This window comes from Cnephaeus nilssonii (genome assembly GCF_951640355.1).
Source record: "Cnephaeus nilssonii genome assembly, chromosome: 4".
In the NCBI taxonomy this organism is placed as follows: Eukaryota; Metazoa; Chordata; class Mammalia; order Chiroptera; family Vespertilionidae; genus Cnephaeus; species Cnephaeus nilssonii.
This window is the reverse complement of record NC_137075.1, coordinates 1,923,499-1,933,822: the sequence shown is the minus strand read 5'-3', so window position 1 is coordinate 1,933,822 and position 10,324 is coordinate 1,923,499. Positions and strand designations below refer to the sequence as shown.

At 48.7% G+C, this 10,324-nt stretch overlaps 1 protein-coding gene across 12 annotated transcripts in view; it reads right to left on the bottom strand.

The window, feature by feature from the left end:
* Positions 1-2,556: 2,556 nt before the first annotated feature.
* NEO1 (neogenin 1) overlaps positions 2,557-10,324 on the bottom strand; it is a 377,465-nt gene continuing 369,697 nt past the window's right edge. For all 12 annotated transcript variants that reach the window (XM_079767544.1, XM_079767540.1, XM_079767550.1 and 9 more), the window contains 3 exons: positions 7,754-8,017; positions 6,018-6,154; positions 2,557-4,922 (listed from right to left, as the gene is read on the bottom strand). In XM_079767544.1, coding sequence (XP_079623670.1) covers positions 4,839-4,922; positions 6,018-6,154; positions 7,754-8,017 — 485 coding nt within the window. In that variant the 3' untranslated portion in view covers positions 2,557-4,838. The remainder of the gene's footprint in view (positions 4,923-6,017; positions 6,155-7,753; positions 8,018-10,324) is intronic.

The following is a 10,324-nucleotide window of genomic DNA, read 5'->3' as shown; positions in this document are numbered from 1 at the left end:
TGGGGAGCTTTCCAATACACTCCAGGCCAGGTCTTCCTGTCTGTCCATCCAAGATAATATTTGCTGTTGTGAGAAATTGGTGCTGGCATCAGGCATTGGGAAGGGAGTGAGAAATGTGTCCCCATTGCCCTTACAGTCCAGTGTGAAAAGACTGACAGATATATCAGTGTAAAATGCATAGAGTTCCACCTACGGATGTGGAGGAAGCAGCACAGGGGTCTCTAGTTAAAAAAGTAGCAGCAGTGGAGTGAATTCCAGAAAAAGTTTTCCAAGCAGCTTTCCATGGTTGGGGTGCTGGGTGCACAGCAGGTGAGTCTGGGCCTGGCGGCTAAAGCAGGCTAGCACAACTTTAGCACTGGGAGCTGCGACTCTACCCCGAGGCCAGCAGGGCACCGCTAACAGGAATGATGGGATGTGGGTTTCATAAAGTACACTTGGCAGCAGAGCAGATGAAGTCCCAAGGGCCGAGGGAATAGTGAGTAACAGGACACTGGGCTCTGCATCCAGCCCTCACTGTACTGCAGTTCATGGAGGGCAGGCCTATGGCTGTGTGTTCATCACCATTCTGAGCCCAGACCTTCGTGCTCCATCATATTTTAGTGCTATGGACTGAATGCTTGTAGCTCCTCAAATTTATGTTACATCGTAATCCCCAATGTGATGGTGTATGATGGTGGGGCTTTAGGGAGGTGGTGAGGTCATGAGAGTGAACCTTCATGAAATGGAATTAGTGCCCTTATAACAGAGACATCAGAGAGCTCTTCCTTCCACCACGTGAGGACACAGTGAGAAGACATTTATGACTCTACTAGAGGCCCATTGCACGAAATTCATGCACGGGGGGCGGGGGGTGTCCCTCAGCCCAGCCTGCACCCTCTCCAATCTGGGACATCCCTCTCACAATCCAGGACTGCTGGCTCCCAACTGCTCGCCTGCCTGCCTTCCTGATTGCCCCTAACCGCTTCTGCCTGCCAGCCTGATCACCCCCTAACCACTCCCCTGCCAGCCTGATTGATGCCTAACTGCTCCCCTGCCAGCCTGTTTGCCCCTAACTGCCCTCCCCTGCAGGCCTGGTTCCCCCTCAACTGCTCTCCTCTGCAGGCCTGGGTCCGCCCCAACTGCCCTTCCCTGCAGGCCCGGTCACCCCCAACTTCCCTCCTCTGCCGGCCTGGTCACCCCTAACTACCCTCCCCTGCAGGCTTGATCGCCCCCAACTGCCTTCCCTTGCAGGCCTGGTCCCTCCCAACTGCCCTCCCCTGCTGGCCATTCTATGGTGGCCATCTTGTGTCCACATGGTGGCAGTCATCTTTGACCACATGGGGGCAGCCATCTTGTGTGTTGGAGTGATGGTCAATTTGCATATTATTCTTTTATTAGATAGGATTAGATAGGATAGAGGCCTGGTATATGGGTGGGGGCAGGCTGGTTTGCCCTAGAGGGTATCCTGGATCAGGGTGGGGGTTCCCTTGGGGCATGGGGTGGCCTGAGCGAGGAGCCTGTGTTGTTTTGCAGGCTGGCCACACACCCCGGCGACCCAAGCGGAGGCCCTGGTATCTGGGATTTATTTATCTTCTATAATTGAAATTTTGTAGCCTTGAGTGGAGGCCAAAGCAGGCCAGGGCAGGTGGAAAGCTCCATCTCCAGGGACAACTCAAGCCTCCTGCTCTCTCCAGTTCTGTGGCTGCCATCATTTTTGTTGGGATTTATTTATCTTCTATCATTGAAACTTTGTAGCATTGAGTGGAGGCCTGTGCTGGCAAGGGCAGGCGGAAAGCTTGGCTTCCTCCATCGCCGGGGAAACCCAAGCCTCCCTCCTGCTCCCCGTGGCCACAGCCATCTTGGTTGGGTTTATTTGCATATTCACTCCTGATTGGCTGGTGGGTGTAGCAGAGGTATGGTCAATTTGCATATTACTCTTTTATTAGATAGGATGAACCAGGAAGCAGACACCAGCAAAACTCTGGTACCCTGAGCTCCCCCGACTCCAGGATTGTGAGAAATAGATGTTTGCTGGTTAAGACCCCATCAATGTATTTTTGTTATAGTAGCCTGAGCTAAGGCATGGAGTAAATGCAGTCAGGTGAGGCAGCCTGGGAAAGGCAGGGACTCCTTGTAGATAACTGCTCTAGGTGTCACACACCCAAGAGAGGAGGGTTGGGAGTGGGAAGGCCCAGGCCTAGTGTGGGTGCTCTGTCCTGTGCCAAGAGGATCAGCTGCTGCCCAGGGCACTGCCACAGCAGGGACTAGGCCCACACACCCTTCAGCAGCGGCTGCACTTTTCTGCTGGGCTCTCTGACAGAAGTTACCTGTGGTTCCTCAGGCTGCTCAGTCCCTGCTGGGCTGCAGTGAGGGATGGGGACAAGACTTATCTTCGGGGCTAATGGGCAACCTCTGCCTGCCGCCTCCTGGTTCTCTGGCCACACCTCCACGGTGTCCTGAGAACTCCTGCCTTTATAGTTGTGAGGGAAATGGTGAAATCAATTTGAGGCTGGTAAACAGGGGACCCCAAGTTCTGTTTTCTTAAGGAAAAAAACACTTAGACCAGAGTTTGAATGGATTAAAAAAGTGTATTGGATTTCCAATACTAAATAAAAACATGAAATTGTTTTTTAAAAAGCCATAGAGTTTACAGCATCAACTACAGAAAAGGCCAAACAAGTGTGTACAGCAAGTAGTCCCAGCAGCCCTTGAGGGCCCCTGCAGGCAACAAGGCGCAGACACATCTGTTCCAGATGCTCCTGAAGGAAGCTGCTGAGCAGCTGCTCACCTACGACATTATAACACATACAATGGCTTCATTAAAAAACCACAGGAAATGTAAGAAAATGTATTAAATTGTGAAAAGGTGCAATTCAGAATAGCTTCCTTTTTCTTAATTCTAAAAAATTCCCAACTTCGAGCAGTTACTTTATTTAAAAATAGTCCCCCACCCGCCCCAGCTTTGTGGCAGTGTCCAGGTACCAAGGCCCTGAGGTAACAGGTGTTAAGATTCATGGGAGGAAATGCCCTGAACACCGAGCATGTTTCTTTGGGCGAAGGTGAGCAGTTCCTGGGGCATCAGCCACCTGGTGCCGGAGTGCTCTTTCAGGGTCAGTTTGAGTGCACGGCTGTGCAGAGCCCTGCCTGGTAGCACCAGCTGTGAGCAGGAGTCCCAGCACTGCACTTCCATTGCCCCAAAATAATAAATACAGAGAGTTCATCGGCTAGAGCAGCGGTTGTCAACCTTTCAGACCTCATGGACCACTGGTTGGCGACTGCTGTTCTCTACTGCCTTCCACATTCTCTTGGGGGAAATGCCTGAAAGGCTTTCCTGTATTTTTTCATAATATATTCTTAATATTTAAAAAAAAACAAACAAAAAACCCCCCCAACACCTCAGCTCCTTACCTTTTTAAGAAAAAGAAAACAAGAATTATTTGCAAAGGCAAAGGCTTCTGTGTGTGGCCAGGCCACACAGTGTACCTCAGAAACCTCCTGCTGCCCATTCTAACCAGGGGCTTAGCTGAGCTGCTGGCTGGAGGAGGGGCAGCTGCCTCCTGTGCCCCTCACCACTGTCCCTGTCCACTGCTACTTGAAGAACCACGTTTACAAAGAAGTGGGAGCCTCAGGGGTAAAGCAGCCCCTGCAACATGGAGGGGAGAGCTGGGCTGGCTGAGGACAGGAACTGGAGAGATGCAAGGAGTCCTAAGTGGAAACAAAGTTCCTTCCTTACCCCTCACCTTGCCCAGTGGGAACAGAGGACAAAAGCAGGAGAAAGGCTCCCCCTGTTCTCTGACCGCACAGGAGCGGGGCTGCCCTGTCTGCAACACCCCTGCAAGTGGGAGCACAGCACCTGACTGCTCGGCATGGCACTCTCATCAGGATCTGACCAAGACACGGGGCAGCTAAATCCTCGAACCCACCTATTGCACAGAAGAGATTTTTAACTAGGTCCACATGAAACTCCAGTTGCAATTTAGTGACAATAAAGATGGACACGCCAGGAAAGGACAATAACGTAGATGCTTCCATTCTCCGCAGGCTTCTTGAAGAAAGTACAATGGAAACACTCACAGGAACTCAGCAGCCCCTCCAATTCCTATTCCCAACCCTCCCTCCCACCCCAATACTGAAACTGCACAGAAGCAACAAACAAGTCCTTTCAATGTTACATACCATTCAAACAGATCTGTAATCTCACAGTGATGAGAGGAGAAAGTCAGGCCTTTAATAATTATAATTAAAAAAATAATAAAAAAGCTTACAAACAGCAATGCAACATTTCCTCCCCCCTCAAAGTGATGGGTTAACAGCTGGTAGAGGATGCAATGACTCATAATTAAAAAATAAAAACAAAAAACCAAGCCTACCCCTGGAACAACCCACGCTGTTGATGACTTTCCATACATAATTCAGACAAGTCAAATGTCAACCACTTGTGGAGAACACCATGACTTCCTTGGTTTAATAGTGTTTTTCTTCTGAAGGTAAAATAGGACGCAAATAAAACTGTACATAAATGCCAATGTCTATACTCTGTAAAGGCGATGCAGTCATAGCACGAAGACACAGCCTGACCACAAAGTGAAAGGGAGGCTGCGTTTCTTGCCTCTTCCCTAGACACAAAACTTTGGCCCATGGTGCCCGGTCCTGCAGTGTGCCAGCAGGTAAAGGGAAGCTGCCTCGACATGGGCTTCTTCCGGGCTGACCAGAAGCAGCCCCATGCGGGCGCAGGCTTGTCTGCGTGTTCACGCCGTGTTCTCAAGTGCTGTCTCTCATCCTCTGTACAATTCCTTGTTTCCAAGCTGAGTCCCAAGACTTCTAGACTCAGTTCTGGAGTCACGTCCTGGTGAAGGACGTCATGCTGTCGTGATGGCGTTGAGGTCCTTCATTAGTCCTTCCAGGTGGGCCATCTCTTTGGTCAGCTCATCTGGTTCATAGCTCTAAGGAAAAGAGAACACTGTTACTGGGTGTGACCCGAGGAGCCATCCAGAAGATGAGCGCAGAGAGAGCCTGAGGGTCTGCAAAGTGCCCCGAGACTAGACAGTGGAAACCCCGCTGGCCCAGAGGGGCCAGACTGAAGGAGGTGCCAAGGCCACTGAGCCCCAAGCCAGCAACCCCTCATTTCTTCACAATGCAAAATGCCTCTCCTCCGACATACTCTGTCCAGAGTAACAATCTGCTCAGTTTGTCTAGGTCTCTGCCACAATCAATATGTCCCATAATCTCTGGGTTCCAAGCTTTCCTCTTAAAGAGTCCTGTAGTTGGAAATGCAGAGTCAGACATATTTATTGGAATGTAAGAGGGAAAAATCAAGGAGAGGTCCTGTTGATTTTTTTTTAATGTATACTTTTATTGATTTCAGAGAGGAAGGGGTAGGGGGGGAGAGAGAGAGAGAGAGAGAGAGAGAGAGAGAGAGAGAGAGAGAGAGAGAGAGAAAGAGAGAAAGGAAAAAAGAGAAAGAGACATCAATGATGAGAGAGAATCACTGATGGGCTGCCTCCTGCATGCCCCCTACTGGGGATGAGCCCACAACCTGGGCATGTGCCCTTGAATGGAATCGAACCCCAACCCTTCAGTCTGCAGGCCTGAGCCAAACCAGCTAGGGCGGCCCTGTTGATTTTTTGTGTGAAAGCATCCACTTAGGCACTTTCCCCTCCAGCATCCTGCTCAGAAAAGGTCAGGAAGTGGGACTGAAAGGTGAAAGAACACGTGGATGACTTAAACCAAGACAAGAGGACCAGAGAGAGAGAGTAGACTAAAAGGAGGGTGGTGGTGGGTGGGGGAGAAAAAAAATCACTAGCTGGGCTGATGAGATAAGCTAATCCAAGATACATCAGAGTGAGTATAAGAGAAAGCAGATCGAAGCTTCCACACAGTTCCTGGCTCAGAGAGATGCTTCGTCAAGCATGTCTACGGAGTGAATGAGTGAACCTGCTTCATACTCTGGGCCAGAACAGCATCAGTAGGACCTGCACACTCAGGTCCTGGGACATGCTCCTGGAAAGCTGGCTGGGCTGATGGCCCCATGAACTTACACTTTCGGAGTCTTCCAGCATCCTTGTGGTCTCCTGCACTTCGGGGGCACTGGGAACCACCACGGGCATGGGAGGCCTGCTCCTTCCCAAGGTCCCAATGGAGGCCGTCTTCATCGAGTGAATGTGATGGTTCAGAGCTGAGGGGAAAGGGCAGTGTCAGGTGTGTAGTTAAGCTCGCTCCACCCAGACCGCGTGAAGGGATATACCCAGTGAGGGGTACACCCAGACCCAGTGCAGCAATCTGGCACTGAGAAGGCCCTGGAACAAGATGGAAGGATGGAGAAAGCAGGGTATCCAAGAGGCCAGAGGAAATATTCCATTTGGCTTTAGAAAATTAACCTCCTCGTCTAGTGGGCCTCTAACATAGTGATCCACGGACCCCTTGCAGGATATCTGGTAGATTAAGCTCTTTTGATAATAATACTACGGTATTCTTTGACCTTACACTGATGGTACAAAAGCAACAGCGGGTAAAACTGCTAGAGCCCAAGCATAGGTGAAGGTAGTGGCCCAAACTGTAAAGTCACTCGCTGATACACACTTGCAGTTCAAAAGCAGTCAGTTTAAGATCATTCTTTATGAAATAGTAAAAATTATTTTATTAAATCTGGACCTTGATTACAAATCTTTTAAATATCTATATGACAAAGTGGACAGTATGCACACAGGACTGCTGCTGTACACCGAGGTAGGAGAACTGTTCCCAGCAGACGCCTGGGGCGGCCCGTGCTGTGAACTGTACTGTCACTTGTATCATGAACACCAATGTTAGTTCAAAGCGACTGATAAGCCAGTTACCTGGACTTAAGCATTTGGCAGACATTTTCTAGAAAGTGAGTGAAGTAAGCCAGTCACTTCAAGAAAAACAATGGACAGCATTTAAGTTTCAAGTAAAATTAGAGTTTTTAAAACCTTGCATCTAGAAATACAAGGTGTACCGGTTAATAATGGCGGATTTTGTAATCAAAGAAAACACGATAATTTCAAGAGAAACATCAAAAGCGCTTTATTCAAAGTAATGTCCATCGCTAGCTACACATTTCCCCCATCTTTCAGGCAATTTGTGGATACCGTCCCAATAGAACTTTTCTTGTTTTGAGGCAAACCATTCAGAGACCCAATTTCCCCCTTCTTCGTATGTTTTGAAGTGCTGCTCAGAAAGTACATGTGCCATCCATCGGAACAAGTGGTAATGTGAAGAAGGAGCAAGGTCTGGTGAATACGGCAGGTGGGTTAACCTTTTGCACTCGGATGTCGAGTGTGACTCGACGCGGTTAGCATCGGTAGCAGCTCTTTTTATACTCTTTGAATGTATCAATAATTTGAAATATAAAAAATCCAAATAAATAAGTTTATATGAAAAGAAACTCCAGTTTTTTTATTCTACTGCTCCTTGCCCCTCCTCTGGCTTGTTTGGGACCCTGTGGAGGGAGGCAATTCTGGGAGGCTGAGCAGATAATTATCTGCTGCTCACAGCTATGCCACTGGGTATGACAACCAAGGATCCTGCACCCAAAACAATCTATAAAAAGTCAGCCTTCACTCCCCAGCCAATTCATCTCCGGTTCCCACAGGAGAAAGCCCATACCCTCCCTGAGAGGGGTGGTGACACCCTGCTACTCCAAACTGCTGGGAGAAACCTGAAGGGTACTTGCTTTATTATTCTTTAAAGAAGAGGCGACTTTTGCCATAAGCCAGAGCTAAAGGGTCCCTCCAGTGCTGTTGTCTTCACTCACCTTGCTGGGACAGTAATGGTGTGCTTGGCAGCGTGGGATCATAGGTGGGTGGACCCGGGGGTGGGATGGCTGGCACAGCAAAGCTCTTCAATGGGTGGGAAGGGCGAACATGGGCGGTAGGAAGACTTTGGCCTGAGTCTTCCTCTTGGGAGCTGGCCAAGTAAGAGGAGCTTGTAGCACCTTCGGGATCCTGGTGATCAGTACAGCATGTCTGAGACGAGGATGCTGGCATGGTGTCAGTGCTGGGGGTATTTCGAATGGATTCTATCGCAGGAAAGTTTAGATGTTAGCATTTTACAAACCCATTAAACATATATACACCCCCAAGTTCTGGCTGTTTCTAAGGGCCCTGAAAGCAGCTCAGTAAGCAGAGGTCCCTGGATGAGCACCTGTGCCAAGGCTAAGGAAGAACGGACTGATCTAAAAGAGTCCCAAACAATTCTGTCAACCAGTTATTGGGATTTGTTCAGCTACACAGCTAAGTGGTCATAATTTTAGATATTTAAAGTTCTGTTTGGTACTTACTATGGAGCACATATAAAGGTTTGTGAGCCCTACCGGCATGGCTCAATGACGGAGCGTTGACCCATGAACCAGAAGGTCATGGTACGATTCCCGGGGTACAGGCTTGATCCCCAGTAGGGAGTGTGCAGGAGGCAGCCGATCGAAGTCTCTCTCTCTCTCTCATCATTGATGTTTCTATCCCTCTCTCTGAAACCAATAAAAATGTATTTTTAAAAAGGTTCATGAGAGTACTAGCTATTAAGACATAAATAATTATAAAAGAAAACTTAAAGTTTCATTGATTGATTGATAGTCTCAGTGACTTTCACAGATAACATGTTTAGACACCAAGGCTAGCTGGGCACTGGACAAGTACCAGCTCTGCCTGCACGTCCTGGTGGTTACTGTAGGAGAGACCTGGACAACCAACTGGTAGAGAGGTCTACACAGAGCTTTAAGGTTATGCATATGAAGGGCGATGGGGCGAGAGAAAGAAATAGGGTCAGGTCAGCCTAGAGAAGGGGAAGACATGGGAAGAACATGGTAACAATGTCAAAATATGTGAAAAAGGGTCATTGTTCAGGAAGTCTGCGTGGTAGGGTGGAAAAGGCACTGGCTTTGGATCAGATAGACCTGGACTCTAATCTTGGCATACTAGCTGGGTGAACTTAGCAGTCACCGAATCTGAGTCTCAGTTTCTTCACCTATAAGACAGGAAGAATAATGCAAGATTCACTGGAGATTAATTGAGAAGCCTTATGAAAAGTGCTAAACACTTTTCATTCAATTAGCTCATTCAATCCTCATAGTAACTCAGAAGGCACTGGGATGTTAGGCCTCACCCTAGGAAAGAGTGAGAACAGGTAAAGCAGGAATCTGAATCCCTGGCTGGACTCCCAAGCCCACCTTTCAATCCACCACACACTACTGTCCTTTCATGTCCAATGCCACCATCCCCTGACCCTGCAGAACTGGCAGCAGCACCAAGGCCCAGAGAGACCATATGAGAACAATAGGAGCTGGTGCAAACCACCATTCGTACCCTGGGGAGGGGCCTGGAGGACACCAGCTCTGGACAAGGCTGCATCAGGCAGCCTGAAGGAGGCCTTCCCTGACTCCTAGAGTTCTCATCCTTAAAAAAGAAAATAATCCTTTTAAGCAGCAATGTATGAGCAACCTGCAGAATCCAACCTATTTCCCTGACGTTGTTGCTGAGGGAGCAATGATTTTGTTCCCTTGGGCTCTCAGGAGACAGGCCATGCCCGTCATGAGTGCTACCCCTTAGCTTAAAGGTCTTGGGTCCCAAGGATGAGGGACTCAGCATCCTCCTCAAGTGCTGAAAGCCTGGCCATGACAACCTTATCAGGCTGAGGATGTTAATTTTTGTGCTTGCTTAAGCCAGCCACCCCCACAGCTGGGAGTTGTTGGTCTGCTTGCTAAGTGTGACCTGAGCCTGGAGGGAGCTGGTGAGGGTGGGAGCAGGGACTAGGAGAGGGAGCAGGCTTCAGCCGGGACCATGGCAGCCTGCACTGGCAGGTATTTTAGGTCACTATGCTAGAACACAAGTTCCTGCTGGCAAGGGGCCGACTTCAGAGTTGTTTAAGACACACAAAGTTCACACTGCTCATTGACTTGGACAAGTGGAAAGTGCTCTTCCTACATCAAGTGGTGGTGACATAATAAACGTTCCAGGACAAGACACAGCAATGCTCACTAGCGGGAAGACTGCCCTGGCCAGAGTCTAGTCATGCCGAGCCCACACACACAGGGCTGGCGGCGGGGCAGCACTGAGCTCCAGAGCGCAGGAAAGCACAGCAGTAAGAGAACTCCATCACTTCTAGATACTTGTTCTACACCAAGCACATCAAACTCAAAGGCTAACACGGGCCATATAAACAAGCTTTAAGTTTATGTGGGCTGCCAAAAAACAAAAGCTTCAATTTTCATAGAAACGTAGGTTTATTTCGATAGAGACATGCTGAATATAAAGGGCTGAAATAAATGAGTAATCGTTAACATAAAATAATAGAACATTTTAATAAAAATTAATATTTTTTCTTGAACATT